Below are 24,892 nucleotides of genomic sequence, written 5' to 3'. Positions count from 1 at the left end.
TGTGTCTCTGCCAATTTTCAGCTCTATGCGAATTTTTCCGATTTTTTAAGTTTTTTTTGTTTATTTTGACCTTCCATAAAATTTTTAGTTCAAGTAGAATCGATGGGAATTTTTCATATGTCATTCACAATGATGCATTTAAAGTCTGTGCCAATTTTCAGCACTGTACGAATGTTTTCAATTTTTTTTTAAAAAAATTTCAATTTTGACCTTTGACCATGCATAAAATTTTTAGCTCCACTCGGATCTATGAGGACTTTTGACATTTCACTTATAATAATGTTCTTAAGGTCTGTACCAATTTTCAGCTTTATGGGAATTTTTCCGAACTCGAATGTCTATTTTGACCGGGCTATATTGCGAATCAGAAAAGGGGAAAAGGAGATATGCAGTAATGATGTGTTTGCGATTCCGTAGGCTAAACAGAGGTAACGTAATGTGATGTTACTTAAACATTGTAGTGATATATACTCATTCAAATTGAGAACCTTCCTAACCTAATTAGTGCATACTGTGCATTTAAAAGCTTTGTAAGTCCATTTTTTAATGATTATTCCCATACATCATATTGAAATGGAATATGCGTTTTGTTATTCGGAAAAATTATGGTCAAATAGAATATAAATTATAAAAACGAATGAATTGAAGCAAGAATTTATGTCTCCCTAGTAATAACACATTTGTAGGTTTTTTCGTTCAAATGCAAGGCTTATTTCAAAATAATTCTTTACGCTTAAATTTAGGCTAATTAAAACAACTCATTGAAAATTATCTTTCAATGGTCTGTTACAGCTGAGTCATTCCATTTCAAATCAGGCAGGCAGGTATGAAAAGTGTCATATGACCATCGCCGATTTTTTTTGAAAAAAATACAGTAGTTACAACTAAGGTACATATGAACTATCCCAAAAGGATTTTGCAAGAAAATTTTTTTTTCTTCAGTTACAGCCTATTAAAATTCTGCACAAAATCCGCCATTTTGGAAAAAAACCGGCAAAACACTCCATTTGAAATGGACACTATTTCAAAAGTATTTAACCTATTCGAATAATTCTTTTTTCTGAAAATAAATAAGGACCCATATATCCTCTAGACATCGTTTTTGAAAGTTTAGTTAGGTTTTTTGATAAAAAAAAATTCATTTTTGTTGCCAAAAAACTGCATTTTTACCAATTTTATGATTTTTTTTCTCCATGAAAAAAAAGTTTTTTTTTACTAAACGAAGATGGCAGTCTAAAGCCCTTATATGATAGTTTCATAACATATTTTATTAGAATCCTTGAGTGCATACAGCCTCGTAAATAAAATTTGAAATGTTGAAAATTTTCAAAAATTAGCGATTTTTGAAGTGATTTTACTCAAAAAACCCATTTTTTAAAAATCTAAAAATTGGCTCATTTGAACCCCATATAATGCTTAACTAGTGGATAGACACCGCATCCGGTATTTTTTCCCATAAAATGTTTTATGATTTTTTGAAAGTGACCTTATCGCCCAAGGCATGCATGTAAAATAAAAATGTCTAATAATTTCAGTCACTGAAAATCTGATTATATTAATGCCTTATAGCTACAAAAACGGTGCACTTTATCAGGAACAACTAAAATCTTACTGACTTTTAATAATATATCAGTAACAAACTGCTTTTGATGATCCAGTCAATTCGTCTTTTTGTAAGACTCTGTGTGTAGTTTATAGATAGAAGAGCCTTTGGTGATTATATTAATGACTAGCTATGATAATGATGTACTTTATCAGTAATAGTTAAAATCTTTCCCTTTTTTTTAAATAAATATTAGTTTATTTCGTCTCCAAAGTTATGCATTCACCGTTACTTTCATATGCAGCAACAAATCATATTTTTTCTCTTTCAATAGTCATTCTCTTCAACTCAATTACACGACAGGGGAAATCATCAAAGGGAAGAACAATACAATGCATTTAAAACGATTAATTTTAATTTCGTGCTTTGGTTGTCATTGGCGAATGTTGTCACATAATTTTTGGATCCTACCTCGTATGATTACTTTTATACTAAATTCAAACCGTAAAACTCACTTGTAGTTTAAGAATTTAAAAAGCCCACCTGTTTTATGAGAAAAGTAATCAATTGTACGTGGTTGTAAGTTGAGGTAACCAAACAGATCTCACTAAAGGTGACTATTATAGCCAGGGATCCAATTTCTAACAAAAGAAGTGCAGGATCCCTATAGTCTTCAGAACTTGTTTTAATGCTTAAGTGGCCTGAATTCGGTCAAAAATACAAAAATTCGAGTAAAACAAGTAAGGAAGTATGGGAGCTCAGCTCCCATAACAATTAAGCGCTGATCAACAGAAAAACATATTTATATAACGAAATACAAAAAGGCGAATTGACTGGGTCATCAGATATTTTGAAAAAAAAAAAAAAAAACTGCTGGGTTTTATTCAGACTGGCATAGGAATGATGTGAAAAAAAATTGGACTTCATATTCGAATTCAGTTTTGCGTTATTTTGGTTTTACTACAAAATTTCAAGGTGTACGAACGCTTTTGGGAGCCACTGAATTAGGCCAAAGGCTCTTCTATCTAAAGGCTACACACAGAGTCTTACAAAAAGACAAATTGACTGGGTCATCAAAAGCGGTTTGATATTGCTATATTATTAAAAGTCAGTAAAATTTTATTTGTTGCTGATAAAGTGAACCATCATTGTAGCTATTAGGCATTAATCCATTAATATGATCAGATTTTCAGTGACTGAAATTATTAGAAATTTTTATTTTACATGCATGCCATGGACGATAAGGTCACTTTCAAAAAATCATAAAACATTTTATGGGAAAAAATACTGGATGCAGTGTTTATCCACTTGTTAAGCATTATATGGAGTTTAAATGAGCCAATTTTTAGATTTTGAAAAAATGGGTTTTTTGAGTAAAATCACTTCAAAAATCGCTAATTTTTGAAAATTTTCAAAATTTCAAATTTTATTTCCGAGGCTGTATGCATCCAAGGATTATAATAAAATATATTATGAAACTATCATATAAGGGCTTTAGACTGCCATCTCCGTTTAGTAAAAAAAATTTTTTTTCATGGAGAAAAAAAAATCATGAAATCGGTAAAAATGTAGTTTTTTCGCGGCATAAATAATTTTTTTTTCTTTATCAAAAAATCTAACTTAACTTTCAAAAATGATGTCTAGAAGATATATGGGTCCTTATTTTTTTTTAGAAAAAAGAATTATTCGAATAGGTTAAATACTTTTGAAATAGTGTCCATTTCAAATGGAGTGTTTTGCCGGTTTTTTCCAAAATGGCGGATTTTGTGCAGAATTTTAATAGGCTGTAACTGAAGAAAAAATTTTTTTCTTGCAAAATCCTTTTGGGATATTTCATATGTCCCTTAGTTGTAACTACTGTAATTTTTTCAAAAAAATCGGTGATGGTCATGTGACAGACCCTGACTGATCTGAAATGGAATGCCTCCTGTTAAACGTACACCAAAAATACTTCCAAATCTTGTAGCAGTGTTTTGAAAACAGGCCAAATAGCTCGTGTGAAAGCTGAACGATTTTTTTTACTATAAAACACTAGCTGACCCAGCCACGCGTTGCTGTGGCGAAGTAGTTGGATTGAAATATTATTTTACTTAATATTTTAATAGAATCTAATTAATATTTTAGTAAAGCTGAAAATAGTCTAACCAATTTTAAAACATATGAGATTGATAATGGTCGTATTAGACTGAATTAAGTACTTATTGTACCACTTATTGTGTTAAGTACTAACTAAATCTTCAACGGTAAAAGCTCTGTAGTTGCGTTTAGTAATTTTTTCAAGTATTACGTCTGCCAAAAATAAAAGGAAAATAACTTGAAAGTGACAGTAAATATCGAATTTGATTGTAAAATATCGGAACGTAGAAATTAAGCATAAACCAACATATACTCTTAGAATGTACACTATATTTTATTCATCTCAGATTTCTCTATAGTTTATAATAAATAACTTCTTTACAAAACACATTAACTAAATTAAAAACATATAAAAATTAAATTTTATAAATTTGGTGTAAAATCTAGATTTGGACATCGGTTTGTTTGTTTAACTCTATGGAGTGCATCTTCAAGCATACATTTTTTATAGTTCCCTCACAGCAATGATAATTGTGTTGGATATTATGCCGTCAAAATTATCTTAAACAGTTGACGAATACTGCATTATAAAATGCAACTCCCAATGATTGTGTGCTTCCAATAATTACTATTCGCGAAATGCATCGTGATATGTATTAAGCACTCGACAATTAACGATCCGCAAATATTCCTGTCTTTTCGGGAATGTTTAACGAAAACAATTGCAAAAACAACATTCACTTTGTTTTGGATGCACAGTTTTGTTTTGGATGGAGTTTTGGTCTCAATGTCTTGGCTTTAATTTTCAATTACGCCCGAGATTGATGAATGTTGTGTTCTTTGTTTGCGTGGCTTCCATGTTTTTTTTTATTTTATTTAACACTATAAAAATAATTAAGAAACGTCCTGCAAAATAGTGGATAGCTAACAGGCCCTTTTTCCGCCAGTAACATATCTTGCAAAAAGTAGGAACGTATCCTCCTAAAAGTCAAAAAACCTCCTAAAAATATCCTGAAGTCTTTCTGACGAATTCCGAAACCTCTACCATTCGAGACAATCATTTCTTAGAAACTTTAGAGGGAAACGAAGTAAGATTAAAAGTAATAGCTTGGCACATTTTTCGACTCACCAAGAAAGTAACAAAAGCATTATCGCAACCATAACCACTGCTAAGAAAGACTTTCCAGCATGCAAAAAGAATTCTACGGAATCCAGAGACTCACTTGCTCCCATTTAAAGTTACTTCTATCTAGACGGGTTACGACGACGGTAGTGAAGTCATTCATCACTAAAATTCATTAACCTCCGGAAATTATCCTGGAATCTTTTTTTAAAATTCAGGAATCTCCCTCGCTAAAAGCCAGTCGTGTCCCTGGACCTTCAGAGAAAACTTAGGTATGTTGAATACAAAGCCTAACACATTTCTACTTTTCCAAAAAAGCTCCAAAAGTATTACTGCAAGCATTGCGACAGGTTTGAAAGACTTGCAAGCAAGTACCGTGAGTCTAATTCGCCTGCGACTTCTGCAATACTTTGGAATCCAAAAGATCATTCACTCGCATCGCCAGCTTTGTCAATGTAGACGCGGAACGTAATTGATCTTCACTCGCACAGTGAATGCAGACCGAACGTAATTGTCCTGATGCCGATAAACTTAATAAATACTTTCAGTTGATCTTTAAACTGGGAGCTAAAAATATTTTTCTCAACAGTGAGAAGTCTGCATTCGTGACATTTGTAGCAATTCAGGAAACTTTATGACGCAGATACTTGATTTCCAAATAAAATTGTTGAGAACCTATGATATCCCGACATTTTCCACGAAAGTAATCAGTGACGTTTCGGATTTTTTTTACAGTGCATGTAAAATAGCGTGGAACATTGGTAAATAATTTTATTTTTGAGAATCGGGCCAAGCACATTAGGTTTTTGACAATGTAAAAAAAATAATAAAAATCAGGATCTCTTTTGGTGGTTCAAGTGCTCTTCGTTGAAAATATCTTCGGTAAAATATACTCGTTGACCGTTTTCAAGACGTACTGCACAATGATGTACAGAAGGGTCTCTTCTGTATGTGGGGAAACTAAATTATGCCTCATAGCTTCGTTGCTGCTTATATAACCACTTATCGCGCTACTTCGTCAATACCTCGTACCTCAAATGCGACCTAATAAGGACTGTTAATACCATTTTTGACAAAGTATTTGATGGATTTCTTGGCACTGCAACACTCGACATTTATATGAGCTTTATACGTTTTTAAAAGCAGTGATGATTATGGAACTACCCGCTGCTTCTCAATTTTAACTTGATTTTTAGAATTTGACATTTACATTGAAAAGTGTGGCCTCTACACTCCTACTTCTTACGGCGTTATTGTTGATAATCGTCAATATCCGTAACATAGTATCTTTTGTAAATTTTAATTAACATAAGAATAAAATGTTTTAAGGATGAACTAACTTGCAGCGCCATCTATTAAGAATTTACAGAACCAAACAATCAATAGACACTATTAATGTAAAATAAACATTTTATTCGCAATAAAAAATTATAAAAACCATCCTATCTTTTAAGTTGGACCAAATTACATATACGTATGAAATTTGATAAAAATCGGTTCAGTAGTTTCGGAGTTTACCCCGAACAAACATCGTGACACGAGATTTTTATATATATAAGATTATCATAACGTTCTATAAGTGGTTTTTGATCACCTTGAATCTAACGCATTTCTTAGACTTGAAATCTTTATTTTGAAATAATTTAGAGTGTGAAATTTTTTTTTAAATGTTGCTTTCGAATTACCAATTGGATTGCCAACTTTCTCTGTATTTCTTTCTATTGATGGCACAGGTAAACGTGGACTGGGAACTAAGCGACACGTTGTGCGACTTCTATATCGCTGTGGACGTTACGTGTAGCACAGCTTCCATCTTCAATCTGGTGGCAATCAGCATTGATAGGTAACTCTTTCGAGGAATTCTGATGCATTTTCTATATTTTAATTATTATACTTATAGGGATTTTTTTAAACATATTTTTTTTCCTTTAATTTACAAAACTGTAAACGATTTCTTTTTGAATTTGGGGAAAATGGGAAACAAAAAGTGCATTTCTAAAAAACCTACGGTTAATATCGAAAGGCATAATGCATAGAAAAATATGAATGCATTTTTTTTCATTACTTAAAAACAATTTTTAAAGTGATTGTTAGTTTTTATTCATTATTTGATATAGAAGAATGTGAGGCAAAGTGAAACAGTTTAGTAGACTGAGCTTTTCCAAAATGAACAAATTGATTTTTTTTTTTTTTTTTGAAAATAACTGTACATCGTATTTTACAGAACATTGTGTTTTAGAATAAAACTTGCCTTGAAACCTATTTTTTATTTTTGGCAGTAAAATTATGCTTTAAAAAAATATTTTTTAAACTTTTTTTTTCTTTTGAAGTGGCAAAGTGAAAAATGAACACTTTTTTGAATAAAATATTTTCTATTCGATAGTGAAAAGTATTTTTTACACTCATTAATCAACAAATAAAAAGATAATTGAACAAATGAAAATATACTGAAACAATAAACTAATAAATAAATACATTACTTAATTAATACATGAGGAAAATTAAATGGGTGAATGAAATGGTAAAGGATTAAGAAAATAAATAAAAAATTTAATGAAGAAATGGAAATAAACAAGTCAGTAAATGAATGCGCAAGTGATTTACTAAATGATTGAATGAGTACTCGAAATGATCTAGAATTTAACTTTGCCCCGCATGTACTTGACTAACTGAAAAATAGCTAAATATTAGCTAAATAAATACTGCACCGAATATTTGAAGGCCCTAATACGTATTTTAAATGTTAATAACAAGAATTTTATCACTTCATAATCTAAAAATAATTTTTGACTTACAACAAATATTACAATTTGAATATCCATTTTTTAAAACTGCTTTGTATTATCATATGCTTTGATTTTCAGAGGTTTTTTTTTTCTTGACTGGAATAGACTACATTTGTTACTGCGTAGTTAAAATTTTACCAGATAGGTGGCACTAAAAGCGGAGTAATTTATTGGACCATTTCACTTAACCCCACATTCCCTTACTTGTTTTATTTTGAGCCTCTTGAAAAGGACAGGCTGACCTATCCGACATTTTAGTTCCAAGACAAAATTGGGTCCAACCTGGTTTCTAGTAATTATAAATACGTTATAATATTCGCTGGTTGCTATGTCGTAAAACAATTGATGATAAGTTGAATAAAATGTCACTTAAGGTGAATCTAGAAAGATAACTTAGTTCACAAATTCAACAAAAATGTATTGGGAAATGTTTACTGTAATAAGCCTCATTTTCACACCTTATTTGTTTTTAATTTGCATTAATTAAATTGTCTTCATCTACAGAATAAAATAATCAAACATCAATCAGGCAACACATCTAAAGCTTGGACACCAGTTTTCAGCAATAAGGCTTTTGTACAAATACTATTTTTTTCACCCAACAGTTTTGGAACTGAAATGTTGGATGAGTCAGCTCCCCTTATATAGGAGCCTTAGTTTTGTTATTTTTCTACACTCGTAAACAAACATCAGCATAAATAAATTTGAACACCCCAAAAATTTCTGCACGACAAGAGTTATAGTCATAAATAAGGGGTCTAGATATAGTAAAGTTGTTATGGCGTAACGCATTGACTACGCTTGCAGCTGCACCTGGCGGTAAAACTCGGAGTTAGCTCTGTTATCACAGAAACAGTAAGAAATAGGAAGATAAGTCAATAACAAAAATGGTTTGGCATGATAAAATTAAGAAAAAAAAAGACACTTTACACACAGCAATGTTAAAAAAATGTATAAGCTCAATAGTTTAGAATGTTATTAAGTGAGAATGAATAACTACACCATTGAAATAGTTTTATAATCTTACACAGATAAGACACATCATAAATTCAAGAGCAGAATAGATGGATTAACAGTCGGGGCCCTTTGAAATTTTACGGGGTTCCTTGATTTAGAAAGGAATGGGCTCTGACTGTTGATCCTTCTACTCTGCTTTTGAATTTATGATCGGTCTTATCTGTGTACGATTATAAAACTATTTCAATGGCGTAGTTATTCAGTAGTCTTAATAACATTCTAAACTACTGGGCTTATACATTTTTCTTTTTTTTTGGTTTTTTGCATTGTTTGTTGGAAAATCATGTCAGCTAATCTATAGAAACATGACAAATGACTTCTACAGAAAAATACAGAGAATTTAATGGTAAAAGATTCACGTGGTTGTACTTAAACATGTTCGCGTTAAATTTGATTTTAAAAAGTTGCCATTTTTCGCTGCATCCTGTATATGCTCAAAAAAGGAATTCTATATTGAAAGAAATACCATTAATTCATTTGGACATTAAAAGTAAAACTAAAATAGGCGAAATTGTATGTAGCATTTACGTAAAAATTGCATTATAGTAATAAAAATTCGAATTATCAACACCTAGAAATAAGCATGATGATTTTTCTCAAAACTGTGTAGTTTAACAAAGCATTGAAATGTTTTAGGGATAAATACTATTTCAATATGCCTGATTGCAAAAAAAAAAAAAAAAAAAAAAAAGTTAATGTGATAAATATCACCAAAGAATAATCTCCACGTATCAAAGAACCCCATACATTGATGTTTAAGATTTTTTTTAATTATGCTCATGATGAAAAAAAAAAAAAAAAAACGGAACGATTAATGAATATTGCAAAAAATACAATAGGTGTTAAAAAATCATAAAATATCCTTTTGTTGCAATGTAAAGGGACAAATTGAACCTGACGCCCATTTAACACGTTGAGAAGGGGAGCTCTCAAACTCTTTCATTTCTTGGTAATTTTTAAAGAGTTAGAATTTGCTCACGGCGCCCTACTTCAACTCTATTATACAGGGTGTCTCAGTTAAACGTTTCAGAACTCCTAAGAGGGGTAGGATGAAACTCTACTACTTCTACTAGAAATAATGTAGCAATGCGGGGAAGGAAATGATTTCCTGAAGCGGTGATATAGTATATAGATGCACTATGAAATAAAAGAGATCGTAAGTGGAAAAAGACCATTCCAACGTTACGTTTGGGACAAAAATACGCTTGAATTGCGTTAAGATTTCGTCATATCTCTTAATATTTCAGCAAAACGGGGGTAAGCAATTTTTTTAATCTTTACATTTGATACAAAGATACTCCTGACACAATTATATTTTTATTAAACAATTTTGTTATTTAAAATAAAATGTATTTACATGCGTCATGTGCGGGACATCCAAAGTCAACCTCTGGTAACTAGTTCATGAATAAGCTAAAATTTGTGCTCTATTAATACAGCAATGACGAAAAAAAAAGGTAGATTTTGAAAGCTATGTTTAAAATGTAAAGAAACATATTTCATTAATTTAGAAATAATTATTTAAACCATTGAAAAAAAAATATGTTTTTGCCCGTTCCAATGAAAGTGGTCATTTTGTCCCGCACGTGACGGTTCCTATATTCCATAAAAAAGAAATAATTTTTGAAGAAAGTTTTTGCTTAAGTAGTCACACATGCATTTGTGATTTCTGAAGCAACAAAATTTTGTTCATCATCCTTTTAAATTATTATTTTTTTATGAAATATAAAGCGTCACGTGCGGGACAAAATTACCGTTTTCCATGGAATGGCCCAAAATATTTTTAACAATACATGTAAACAAGCAAAAGGTACATGGGTCCAAGTACATGGTTGAAGTTTTATCAACTAGCTACAATGCACATCTGACATTGTCGGCGCATGAGACTCCGAACAGTCTGGAATTCTTCCTGCATACCTCAAATTTCTGGGGTTTGGGTACGCATTTCCGACCTCACATTGCTGTTTGATTTCGAGTCGTCAGGATGCATCCCACCCCTCTTAGGAGTTCTGAAACATTTAACTCAGAGACTGTGAGTATGTGTATCTTGATACCGTTGAATTTTCACAGCATTCCTCACCGCTCCATAAGGCACCCAGGGTTCCTCGGTACCCACTTTGAAACCCCTGAAGTATGGTGATACAAAATATTTTCCGTTACTTTCTTTTCCAACTGTGTGAGATGAAGCGTCTTACATAATATATAAGTCCTTTTTAGTTATTTCAATGTTGTATTTTTCCAGGTACATTGCAGTGACGAAACCAATAAAATACTCCAAGCACAAGAATGGAAAGCGAGTATCCCTAATGATTGCGATCGTGTGGTTGGTTTCAGCCGCCATCGGTTCTCCGATTGTTTTGGGTCTTAACACATCTGTAGAAAGAATTCCGGAACTTTGTGTTTTTTACAACTCAGATTTCATCATTTGTTCATCTCTCGTGTCATTTTACATACCTTGCATTGCAATGATATTTCTATATTACAAAATTTTTAAGGTAAGAGACGGTTTTAATTATCTTGTATAAATGTATCATTTATTCCAGTAAACAGATTTATTTATGTATATCTATTTATTAAGGAAGTTATTTTTTGCTTATTATAATTTTAGAACAAGATACAGCTTCCATTGAGTTTTATTGTATTGTTTTATTGAGTTAGTTATTTGTTCAAGATAAAGAGGAAACTAGTCTGCTGGTGAACTCATGGTGATACATTTCGTAAGACATCATAAAAATCATATGATAGAGTATGGTCGCTTAGGTATCATGCATTTCTGAACATAATTTGCATAATTAAACAGCTGTTATAGCATTAAAAAAAAGTTTGGAATTTTTTAATGTTGCGCATTTTTAGTGTTTTATTTATTTTCTTTTTTTTTTCTTCTGAAGACGTTTTTTCGTGGTATATGATGCAAACAGGCTCGTTTTTTTTCCTCTTACGGAAAGAGAGAAAAATATACAACCAGGGAATAAGAGTGTTTATAAACTTAAATTAAGTACAAAATCCTATGTTCATCTTCAAAACATTTATTATTTTATTCATATTCATCCTCATTTTCTTTATTCATCTTCAAAACCGGTTTCCAAAAATCAGATTGTTTATTCAATGCTTGAATGTTATTACAGGAATTTGTGATTCAAACAAGTCATTCTGCTAGAAAATAATACTGTATTTTATTTTAAACATGTAACGGATTTGATTTTTCAAATCTTTTCAAAGTCAATCTTTTCTTCTTCTTTATGTCAAATGATGTTTTGAAGTTAAATTTGCTAATATTAAAACGAGTTTAAAAAAAAATCATTACCCCGCAAAAGATTTTTGCACCCTAAGAAAAGTAGACTCAACAAGAAGTTTTTACGTGGATCCTTGATGACAGGGGGAAGCGAGGGTGTCCAAAAGTAAACTGGCGTCAGATGGTCAGGAAAGGAAAGGTTTGGGTTGGCCAAGATGGAGAGTGGTAAGGAGACTGCATTAAACCGGGCTGAATGAAACGCCATGCTTAGTGGTATCGTGCACCCCTAGGTTTTAACAGAATAAAATAAGAAAGAAAATTTCGAAACGTCAAATATTATGTACGGGATTTGTTCGAGTTTTTACCAGTTTCCTGTGAAAATAAAGTATTCTTACTGGATCATCACAAAATGCATGAATACAGATTTCACACTGGTTTAAAAAAAAAAAAACAATTTTAGCTACCAGTGTCAAAATGTGATCAGCGTTTAATAAAGTGTTTCTTCAATTACGGCCTGTCTAGATTAATTGAGCTCCTGATGAAAGTGTGTTACGCTAAACTTTTGAAGAATTTTAGGCAAAAAAAGTGCTAAGTATTTGCTTGGAATTTTGCGTTCGCTCTGGCCATAGTGGCTAAAATGCTTTAGGAGCATTAGTGTAACGGAATAGGGCAAAATTACAACTATAAACATACCTAAGTCAGAAAATTCCTAGTTTGTTAATAACTTTACTGGCTTTGATTAGGAAGATTTCTAAATTCTGCAGAATGATAGCAGGTTAATTTCATCAAGGGTACTGAATTTTAGTGGGAAACTTTCCTGTTTTTTGACAAATATGTTACTAACAGAATTGAAACACGTTATCGGTCCATTATTTTCTAGGAACGTTTCTGATTTTTCAATGTGTACTAATGTAGCTAAGAAAGAACAGCAATTAAAAATGTTAACTCTAACACATTATAAACTTTACAGGTTATCATTAATGATATATTGTTATCCTCTTATCTCAGTAGCTACTACTGTTTCCTCAAATTACATTTTCAAAGCTGGCAAGTAGTTTAAGAAACCTATAACATTTATAAAAATAAAAAAAGGATCTAATTTTAAGCATGCATTCCGTACAAGTAAATAAATGTTCTATGAATGGTTCATTCTTTAAAGCTGTCTTCGTTTCTCTCTTCATTCTTTGAATTTTGTTTTTATATCTGATAAACCTGAACAAACTTATGATTTTAAATTTCGTACCAATTAGCTGTACTTTCAGTCGGTGAAAATATTTTAAGAATATTGATTACTTCTTTTCTGGCATACGTTGCAGTGCGAGTGCATACAGTGCGAGTTTGGAATGTAATAAGCAAGCCCGTCATTTTGAAACGTGTTTCCAGCAAGAAGGGACAGAGGGAAAGGGCTTAGATTCAATTCATGTTTTATCGAAAAGAAACACAAACCACACCCAGATACAGGGTGTTCCGAAAATGATTGATACATTTGAAAAACCAGTAAAAACTAAACGGGCAACGGCATAAATGCAGATGTTTCTGAAATCTTGGGGAAAATCATTAAGAAGTGATAGTAAAAATCGGGACTAAATATATAATTGCAAAAATAAAGGTCCCAAACGTCTTCAGAAGGAGATAGGCGCCATTAAAGTTTAGGTTCTAAAATTTCAAATGTTCATAAAAAACGGAAAAATTGGTTGATTCGTTTGCAGTTTTCGATAAAATTATTCTTTTTATTAGTATTTTCTTGAAGATAAATTTTGAAGATGTAGTTTAAAAAATGCCTTTAAAGGACGCTTTAGACTTTGGAGTATCGAACAACTACTTTTTACCGCTATTTTTGAATCTCATTAAATGTTTTCTAATGCTTGAACTTAAATTTTAAGCTCAAAATCTGAATGGTTGGGAGTGTTTAAGTAGCGAAAACTGAACCGTCTTCAAAGGTTGAAATACACTTTGTCACAAAACAATGTATGCACCAAAATTAAATTGAACTGCAACCAACAAAATCGCCAGGAATGTAGTTTGGTAAGAAATGATTTCAATTTGGTCGCCATTGATTAAACGGTAAGCGCGCTATGCGCATACAGGATGCGCAAATAAATACGATTGAAAGTGTGCAAGGTTGTGTCGAAGGGCACTGCCAGCGAAACTGTCGAGTTGTAAAGATGCTATTGTAACTAGGACGAACTTTTAGAGGTATACGAACAATTGTTGAACTTTTTTAATGGACGTACAATAGGTTTCAAAGAAGCAGGTTGTTTGTACGCGCGTATCTGCAGCCACGTCGGTTGGAGTGATCTGGTAGTAGCTTAGTGTAGGTAAAAATAAATGAATCACTTTATTGCGATCGGTTAAGGCATTCTAGAAACATAAGTGAGAGCGAAGATCGAAAATTATAAGAGCGGCCAATACCGTAACAACAAGGTCGCTAAGCCGTTTAACACTTTCCATGAAACTGATGGTATCAAGAAAAACAATCCTGAGTAGACTGAAAGACGCTGCTATCTCGAACCAGCGTCCAAAGCGGTGGATTGGATTTTCGCCAATTGGATTTTTGCTGCACTTGCTTAGCTGGGTTGTGACAGACAGGAGGCATGTTATCTTCAATGATGAATCACGATTTAGTCCTAGTGATCGTAGGTAACCTATTTCACTTCATACCATGCCGTGTTTTGTCTTGTATTGCTGCTAGAGGACTCTATTCAACTTACGGTTTTGTAACCTTTATTGTGTCATAACTTCTTAATAAAACAGTATTTTGTTCTGAATTTGTAATCATTTCCTTATCTTGTCATATCCCACACCCATATTAAGTTTCGTAAAGATCGCTCGCTTCTTTCAGGGTTAATGGGTTTTTTTTTACTTATTTATTTTATTTATTTATTTATTTATTTTTTGTGACAAAGTGTATTTCAACTTCTCAACACAGTTGAGAAGCTGAAATACAATTGTTTGCACGACTTAATCACGCTCAATGATTCTGATTTTGAGATGAAAATTTAAGTTTATGTCTAGTCATTAAAAAAAAATCGAATGAGATTCAAAAATATTAGCAAAAATAATTGTTTGTTACTCCAAAGTCTAAAGCGTCTTCTATCGGCATTTTTTAAACTACATCTTCAAAATTTATCTTCAAGAAAATACTGATAAAAAGAATAATTTTATCGAGAACCACAAACGAATCGACCAATTTTTCCGTTTTTTTTTATCATCATTTGAAATTTTAGACCTTAAACTTGAATGGCGCCTATCTCCTTCGGAAGTCGTTTCGGACCCTTCTTTTTGCCGTTATTATTAGTTCTGATTGTACTATCACCCCTTAAAGATTTGCTCAAGAGTTCAGAAACACCTTGTCTACCGTTTGGTATATGCTTGGAACAACAGTAAATTTTCAAACAGACAGACTTTCAAAATAAGCTACAATGTTCCTCAACAGATGGCGCTGCAGATATTTAGAAGAGGCTGCAGGTGTGTCTGTCTGAAAATTTACTCTTTTTCCAAGCATATTGCAAATAAACGGTGTATTTCTGTCAATGCTTGTAGAGTGTTTATCGATTTTTCAGATATTCCGGTCATTTTAGCGACCTAACAGACTGGGTTTTCGTTCATACCTTTTAACCCTCTGTCTGAAAATTTACTGTTGTCCCGAGCATAATGCAACAAACGGTATATTACTGTTGCTTTTTATTGATTTTTCAAATTTATCAGTCATTTTTGGAACACCCTGTATATAGATATAAATTGATTTCTCAAAACTAGGGAACTCAACTGCCCGTACCCACTACCCTTCCAAATGACGGGCTTGGTACTAAGTATTAATCAAATTACTTAATTTGGAGAATCAAACAGAAGAAGTAAGAAAAATTCTTCTTCTTGTCCTAGTAGATTCATATTCAACTAATTCTCGAAATAAAATATTTTTTACTTTGGTTATTTTGGACATAGTGTGCAAAGTAAAACGCAGAGTTGTTTTGCTGTCACTAATATTTTGCTATATGTTACAGGCAATTCACGCAAGAGCTAAGAAGAACAGAATGCGTTCTGGCAATTCAGAATCTGGACTCGGTCGCAGCACTGGCAGTACGAGTTTAACCGCAGAACCCTACGCAAAATCCAAGAAGAACCAAGCTGGAAAAAATGATTCCGGAAGTACGAGTGGTCTCCAAATCGTTATTGAACGGGACTACATCACTACGAACACTGGCAGTGGTAGCCAAGACGACGATTACGATGACGATACTGGTGGGGACGATTCGATTTCAAAACCAACTCTTAAAGGCGGAGCAGCTGCTTCAGCAATGCTGCTAAGTGCTTTTGTTGCAGAGACAATACGAATCGAAATTCCTATCAATGGAAATACAGATTCGGGTTACGGTACTTCCCATGTGGAACAGGAAACACAGTTTGCTACGTCTCCTGATATTTCATCCAAGCCGATTGAAATTGTACTTGAAGATCAAGCTAACAAAATCACACTTCAGACAAGAACGAATGGTGTTTCCAGACGGAAAAAAGACACAGACGCAGATAGCATTCGATCGAAAAAGAAATCAAGGTTCAATCTTGGGCGTCGTCATAAGAGCAGCAGAAAGAAGAGAGAAAAAGCTTCGGCGAAAAAGGAAAGAAAAGCCACAAAAACTTTAGCGATAGTTTTAGGTAAATATGGGCCTTCCTTAAGTGGTTTAAATAACATGTATTTTTCATTTTTGCTTTTAATTTTTTTCTCATATTTATGGAATCCGTGGTAATCGCCAAAAATTTAAGAACCTGTCGAAAAAAGACCATTTTTTGAAGGAAAAAAAATGTTTTTATTCCTAAAAGAATATATTTCTACGATTTCAAAAATGTTTACATTTTGTGTCTACGACTGTTAGAAACGAAGTTACAGCCAATTAAGAACACCGGAAGTGATATTGTAACAATCGGAAGTTGAACTTATGACCCCTAACACCCCAAAAACCGGAAGAAAAAAAACGCTTTAAAGAAAGTAAACATATTCACAAGCATAGTCAAAGAATGCATAATTTTTTTTAAATTCCAGTCTCAAGAATCGTCTAAAACGTTAATACCTAAATGAGAGAAATATGTATATGCGTTTTCTAAAAGAGCACTTTTTTCGATGTTTGCATTTACGAAAAATCTCATAACCTAAAAAGTTTTATACCAATTAACGTGATTTTTTTCAAATAATATTCCTCACAGTACTAGCTATGCTTTGAACTATAATCTAAGTTCTATATTAATATTTCAAAATTTAACGGTTATTTAACTGTGAAATATAAATGGTTTATCGGAAGAAAATTTATGAATTTCAATACAAATTGCCATATTTTTCTTCATTTTGGGACTGGTATGATGTTTTTAGTGCAGAACACAGATAAGTAGTATATTAACTTGCATTAGATTTGATTTTTAATTATATATTGAGCTGAAATGTGTATAGAGTCTTTGGCTAAAGGAAGTAAGAAATTAGCCTTATTTTTGTTCAAATTTCCTATTTTTTTTAAAAAATATTTAAAAAATAATTATTTATTTATTTTGTATTTATTTTTTTTATTTATTTATTTGTTTTACTGTTATTCACTTTTCATTATAAAAATATAGTTAGTCAATATTTTTTTTAAGTACTCCGAACGTAGGCTAAGCCTCGCGAAATATTTCAACTTTTTATATACAATCGATTTTCGGTTCGGTTTAAATAAATTCGCGACATTTTCCGCCCTTGAAAGCACCTATATCTTTATTTTCGCGAAAATAAGTTGTTTTGCATTAACACAAACGTAAATCAGAGTAGAAATGTTGGGAAGAGAAAAGAGAATCACAGTATGGAGGAAACCTTCACCATGTTGACAACAGATTCCAGAAGCCTCACTGTAAATCGTGCTTTTAGTACGATTGTACTAGAATATAAGCTATATCACGAGTTATAAGTACTCGATATTAAGCTATAATCACGAGTTATAGACTCCCTTTGTTTTCTACTAACATCTTAAAGTTCCCTTTTTGTTATACTTTCGATGTGATTTTCTTTTACAATCTGTTCTACTTATAGTCATAACAAATAAATAATTTCAGCCGTTCATAGCATCAATGCTTTTCCGAAAACAAATTTAGTGATGGCACATTTTATTCTTCTCGAATTATGCGCACCTGGCGTTGATTTGAGGAACTAATTAAGTAGAGGCCAAGAGTCAAAAGCGTCTTTCTGGCCTTACCGCCAGTTTAAAAAAGAGTCGCACAATTACCACAAAAGTTAAATATGGCGGAAAACCAAATCCCCGCTAGGTTTATCCAACCTTTCATTCAACTATGTTAAGTTGCTATTTTCCTATCTCAAAAAATATAAGCAGAGCCTTCATCAAATAAGATTGGTTTTAAAAGGTGATCCTTTAAGGAGTATGATAAAAGGAAATCCTTAAAAAAAAAAAAAAAAAAAACCTTTCAGCAAAAATGTATTTTTAAAAATCATTTTTAAAAATTGTGTCTTTATATCAGCATTATGTTAGAATTTGTCTCTATGAAACCAATTTTAATAATGTTTAAATAAAATGTAATATTATTACCTATGTAAACGTAATTGTTATTTATTAAAGCTCTTCTTTTATTATAAAGTGGAGCTTCCGTCTTCTTGAAGCGAGGATGTTTCATTTTCCATGTGAAAATGCCTATCATGAAAAATTATTCAATTAGAAATGCATACAATGTAATGTCAGACTGGCAGCAATGACTAAAGAGGCAGAGCAGAAAACCGCTTGCATTACACTTCCAGTTAACTACCAGAATTCACTATCAGAGTGCTCTCGGTCGGCAAGTAGGCTAATATTACACAAAGGAAAATTATAATTGTAATTTTTACAATTATAATTTTCTGGCAGATATCGTTCTAGAACAAGCCTGTTGTTTAAATTGGTTTGTAATGAACAAAAAGAAGTATCGAAATATTCGAAACCTTTATCTTATGCAATTCATCTTTATTACATTGAAGGCTGATAGACCCGTACTCCTCCTCTTTTTTACTTCCTTTAAAAAAAAAGGAAGTAGTATTGTATTCGCGAAAAAATTTTCACTCAAAAATAGGCTTAATTTCCAATTTGCTCACCCCTGAATGAAAGTTGAAATTTTTTTCGACCCGACCACACGTGGATATATGCCTAGGAACGTACATACACCCGAAATATCCATTTTGATAATCCCCGATTTAATTACAACAAGTTTTCTCGTGACGTCCGTATGTACGTATGTATGTGCGTATATGCGTGTGTATGTATGCATGTACGTATGTATCTCCCATAACTCAAAAACGGTATGTCCTAAAAAGGTGAAATTCGGTACGTAGACTCCTAGTGGGGTATAGTTGTGCACATTATATTTTGGTTGCATTCGGATGTTCCTAACCAGGAAACATCACGATCAAGGAAATTCAAAAAAATTCCAAATTTGTGGCATTCGAAAGAGCATTGGAAAACATGTTTATGGCACTGAAACTACGTGCCCTCGTGACCACGTTATCGAAATATGATGTCTTAAAAATTGCCGAAATTTTTAGTAAAGTCGCCAAATTTAGCGAGTTTTGTTCATAAATGGAAGGTACGGGGCGAATTCAACATCTGCATCTGACAAGACATTTCACTTCCATATTTGGTCACCACCAAAGCGCGTGAGAAATATCGCATTAATTCTTTACTCGGGGTGACTACCATGGCGCGGGGTGTCGTGGCACAGACTGCGGCATTGAAATTTTTAGGGGCTTGTGTTCCGGGATATTAACGTGCAACTGTATAGGGGAAAACGCCACAGCCCGAAATATTTGTTTTATTTTATTGTAAAAACAATGGAATTTTTTGTTATTCTTAAGACTGTTAAAAAACTGATGTTTAAAACTTTTATGCTTCTGCGGGTGAAATATTTCCACTGAAAGAGTTTATTCGATGATGAAACTCTTTTGAAAAAAATATGATAACCGTAGAGAAACGGTAAACACACTTTAAAGTCTTTTTTTTTTTTGAAAAGTCGTAAATATGAAGTCTTCAACAGTATCTAAATACGAAGAAAACGACATTTTTAAAGATTTCAAACCATGTTCTCAAATTAAAAAAAAAAAACGATTTTTGTCAGATATTTTCAGTGTGTTTTTCGTTATGTGTATCATTTTCAAGTTATGTGTAAACCCTCTAACAAGTCAAATAAAAAAAAACTATTAATTTTTATTTTGCTCGAATTTGAATTCCCTTTTAACGTGAAACATAATTGGTAAAAGTGACTTCAGTATTTTTAAAAATGACTAAATAACATGCAATATGATGTGCATTTACGTTATAGCCACTTTCAGTTGCAGTGACAGACTTTTTCGAACTACAGGGGTTGTTGTAATGAACGTCGACTATAAAATTTTTGATAATAATCTGTTGAAGTAATTTCCGACATCGTTAGTTTTGCTGTGCAAATTTTTGACATTTACTATCCGTTGTTTTCTTTTTTTTAATTATTATTTTTTTTGATTTTAAATTAAACATTTTCGCTAGCAGTGGTCAGACAATAAAACTTCATGAATGATAATAACTTTTGAAAAAATAAATAAGAGCTGGGATACTACAATCCATGATCATGTTCTTTCAACATCAAAAACTATCCATTTTATTTTCAATATATAAGCTTTAATAAGCATGTTTTTTTTACTTATTCATATTAATTCTGGTACATAATTATTGATTACTTACAACACAATTCATTACAAGAGTACAAACTTAAATTAGTTAAGTAAAACACACTTGAAATGCACTTAAATTCTGAAATGCATTATTATCACGATTACAAAGTTAAATCCTACGTTCAATTTCGTTATAAAGTTGTAGCTCCTCTGGATAAAGCTCTCTAGTTTCCATTTCACAGGCTTCTTAGTTACTTTTTAATTTTACCCACACAAGTAAAGGTTTAATTCGAAACATCGTTTACGCGCTTTGCAGATGACCAGAAATGGAAATGAGAGTCTTGCTAGATGCAAGCGATGAAATCACGGGGTATTTTCCATTTCTTGCCAAGTCTTTAAATTTGGCGAATTTTCGTAAGATTTCGACAGACTTTGACCCCCCATATCTCAAAAACAAAAGGACGAGGGCACACAATATTTGGGTCAAATTTTTTTCTAAAGATACTCTTTCGAATGCGACCATTTTTAACTTTTTTCATGATTACTGAACTCGTGATGTTTCCTGGTAAGGGGATCTTTTACACCTTTTTTGTAGGAAATCATTGTTAATTTCAATGCTAACTCAAGTGGTGTTATAATTTGTCAAACACTTGGCGATATATCGCCAAGCTTTGTCCCCAACTTGGTAAAAAATTTGGCGATTTTTTAAAATTATTTTTTTAATTTTTAAATATGGTTTTAATTCGTCCAATCTTGGTGATATTTAAAGAGTAAACCACTGAATCACATTAAAATTGCCAATAATGGAGAAATAAATCTGTGTAAAACGTTTTTTTGCTTCGGTTCGCAAGAAACTAGGGGTGAAAATATTTAGTGTTTCCTTGTTTTAAAAGTAACTATACACCTCGAAATTCAGGTTTGATGAAATGTTATTCATAATTGCGAATGTCACTCATTTAATAAATATTTTTAAAAGTTGAGCACAAATGAAAAAAAAAGTAAAACAGTGGTAGATATTTTATATAAAGTCGAATTTTTCGGTTCTCGTTATAACTCTAAAAAGGTTAAAACAAAAAGAAAAGGTAATTGGAAGGTAATATAAAATAGGGTCTCAGAGAGAAATAAAGATTTGACAAGGAAGAGAAGGAAATAAATATAGTGCAATCATACAACGTAGATTATAAAAACGCATGATTCGATGTGGCCAAATTTCTTATACTTCAAAGAAGACTTAACTGAAATTGCTCTTTTAATTTTACTCAATTCACTAGTTACTGCTTAGAAACGCACGAAGCTGATTTGTGTGGTCCATTGTTATGTGTAATGTAACTAATCGAAATCAATGTATTGACATTTTCAAAGAAAATCCAAACTTCTTCATTCTGTATCAACAATGATTGTTGAAAAATTGGATACAAACATTAAGAAGCGATAAAATGGAGGAAGTGAAGACTTTCATTCATCTAACCAAGAACCCCAAGTCACGTGATATATTTTAAAACAAAGCATTGGAAGAAATTAGGTTTCTTTTGCTTGTTTCACGCAAAACGTGCCAACCATTCATCGTTGTTGAGTGACGTGACTTGGGGTCTTTGGGGCAGCTTTTGCTAAGCCAGTGATTGGACTTGTTCCCTCCATTTTTATTCCTGCTCTAAGGATAAAAAGAGTCGCGAAATGTTTTTCAAAAAAAATATTTTTAAAAAATGTAATCTTTGTACTAATAAAATAAGCACCTGTACTCGGTTGATAGTTTTCTTTCTTTTTCCGTGTTTTCATATGTGATTGATATCTAGAAATTTCTTTTCAATACGTTCAAACGTTATATATTTGTTTCGACCCACTGTTTTTAGATGTTTATCATTCGAACCCTTTTTTCTCAAGTTTTTAATTTAACATTAGTTCTTTTAACATTGTAGGTATTTAAATGCATCTTCCAAAATACTGTTTTAACATTCAAAAAGACTGAAGGGATTGTTTTGGAAACTTTTCAGTTTTTGCGTGTCTGTTAGTTTAAGCATTAGTGAGAAAATTCTCAGATTGGCAGAATATCTATTATTTGACCTAATCGCATTTTATAGCTAATCACCATTTTTGTAAGGACTGCAACAAAAGTAAGACAATCAATCCTACTTAGATAGTCTAACGGACAAAATAGCCTTTCCAGTAGGAGTTTTCTTTCCTTTTTACAACCGTTATGTAACGGAAATAAAAGAAAATAGAAAATCGTGTTTCTAACAAGTATCAGAAATCGACTTTTCACGTGTATTCATTTACATACACCTGCAAAAATCGTAAACATTTTTATTGACCTAAACAAACTTCAGAATTAAATTGTCTTCCAATTCCAGGTATAATTAGTTCTTCAGTCTTTAGAATGTTAATTAGTCTAAATTATTTACGTGAATATTTATATGGAAAGAATAAATTGTTCATGATTGAATAATTCAGATATTTCTTCTTTTTTGCCCATTACTTTAAACTCTAAAAGATTTTAGTTTAACGTAGAACTGGAAATAGAAAAGGAACATAGATTCAAATCTTATCTAAATTAATGCATGCGTACAAATCGACGAAAATTGACATTTTTTTTAGTTTACCTAAAATATTCATCAAATAATTAGCTACCGGGAGATTTCATGATTATCAAGAAAATCCTTCTACTAAAACTGTTTTTTTTTTTTTTTTTTGAACATTTCTTTATCAATGGTGAAAAGTGCTTCTTAAAACTCTAAAAGCATTTTTTTTCTCATAACGTTTCTTTTATATCCTTTTTGTGTATCAGTTAAACAGAATAGCACCATTTTAAAGTATCAGTCTAATTGTTTTTAAGTTTTGATTCTAAATTCTCAGTGATTGCTAAGTAATTTTTTGTAATAAAATTTTAAAGGTAATTGTCTGTGTAAGGAACGTGTTTTAAGTGCATTTCAGTTGAAACAATTTATCATAATAACTTTGAACTGTGAAATCTTTTATTAAATTCAAAAAATAAAGCAGAGTATGCTGCAGCTTTTAACACCAATATAATATCTGTGGGTTAATTCGACTTTATGTAATCATTGCTAAAATGCATATTAATTAACTTATAAAATGCGAAGAATTTTTAACCGTACTTTTTTATTGGATACCTTTAAAAAAATCCTATTGTCAGTGTAAAAAAAGTCTCATTTTTAAATTAATATTTGAAAAAAAAAAAAAAAAAATCAAACCTCTACGTATACCTCAAATGGAATAAAAGTTTATATGCATCATATGCATGTTAGCTGTTGTAAAACTTAGGTACTTGAAACGTTTGAAATTTGTTTCGTTAAAATTGAATAATATATTTATACATGACCCCACTAGATGGCACTGACGCTTTTAATGCTTGACAAATTATGACTTTTCTGTGTTAAACCGTTGTAACTATGATTTGATCTGTGCATCCACCAATGACAAGTTTCAAAGTTTTTTTTTTGATTGGACGTCGCCCATTTTGACCGCAAGAGGCGCTAAGCGGAATTCTTGCATCTACCAATCAATGACAAGTTTCAAAGTTGGTTTATTTTTGATTGGACGTCGCCCAATTTGACCGCAATAGCCGCTGAGCGGAACCCTTGCATCCACCAATCAATGGCAACGTATGGAAAAAGGGGCTTCCTGTACACCTTCTTTGTTGCCATGAGTTTTAACAAATGTCATGGCCTATAAGCGTAAGCGAAACTTAGTGGGATCATGGTTTATACTATCACTTTCGGTCTGATCCTGATTGATCGTAAAATTTAAAATAAACCTCGAATTATTATTATTTTTTCTGTTTTTTACAGGTATGTTTCTCGTGTGCTGGTTGCCATTTTTCACTTGCAATATACTGGATGCAATTTGTATCAAAATTGAAAACGACACCTATCGTCCAGGAGTGACGGTGTTTCTTTTAACCACATGGTTAGGTTACATAAACAGTTGTGTAAATCCCGTCATATATACTATCTTCAACATGGAATTCCGAAAAGCTTTTAAGAAGCTTATGATGGACTCCTGGCACTGTTGACGTTAAGAACAAAGTTGTCTGTTGTTGATGTGTTTAACTTTAACTTAATTTACACTTTTACATATTTTTCATCAAGACATATTTTTAAAGGATATATTATTTTCAAAAAGTAATTCCTATTAACTTACAGCATTCACATCCAGGTTTATTTTGCTATCTATACGTACCTGATGGTCTTTCCTATGAACTATGTAATTCTTGAAAAATTATGTTTCTTTTATTAGTTAGAAAAAAAATGAAAGATTAAAAAACGGATTGTTTAAACAGTAATTTGCACATAATTTTGAATGTCATTTATGTTGTATATTGTAATTTATGCAGACACATTGCATGGAAAAACATCCTTGCTACTATTTTCGGTGATTTGTACTTGATTACTGGTCATATAATAGTAAGAAAATACTAGTACATGCCGAGCATTTGCCTGAAATAAAAATCTCA

At 31.9% G+C, this 24,892-nt stretch overlaps 1 protein-coding gene across 1 annotated transcript in view; it reads left to right on the top strand.

The window, feature by feature from the left end:
• The window catches only part of LOC129228496 (dopamine D2-like receptor), a 71,926-nt gene extending 47,325 nt beyond the window's left edge, over positions 1-24,601 (top strand). The window contains exons 2-5 of the mRNA XM_054863177.1: positions 6,476-6,585; positions 10,788-11,040; positions 15,782-16,433; positions 24,228-24,601. Coding sequence (XP_054719152.1) covers positions 6,476-6,585; positions 10,788-11,040; positions 15,782-16,433; positions 24,228-24,451 — 1,239 coding nt within the window. The 3' untranslated portion in view covers positions 24,452-24,601. The remainder of the gene's footprint in view (positions 1-6,475; positions 6,586-10,787; positions 11,041-15,781; positions 16,434-24,227) is intronic.
• The last annotated feature ends 291 nt before the right edge of the window (positions 24,602-24,892 follow it).

Source organism: Uloborus diversus, chromosome 8, assembly GCF_026930045.1.
Source record: "Uloborus diversus isolate 005 chromosome 8, Udiv.v.3.1, whole genome shotgun sequence".
Taxonomy (NCBI): Eukaryota; Metazoa; Arthropoda; class Arachnida; order Araneae; family Uloboridae; genus Uloborus; species Uloborus diversus.
Note: the sequence above shows the minus strand (reverse complement) of the source record. Positions and strands in the feature narration are given on the sequence as shown.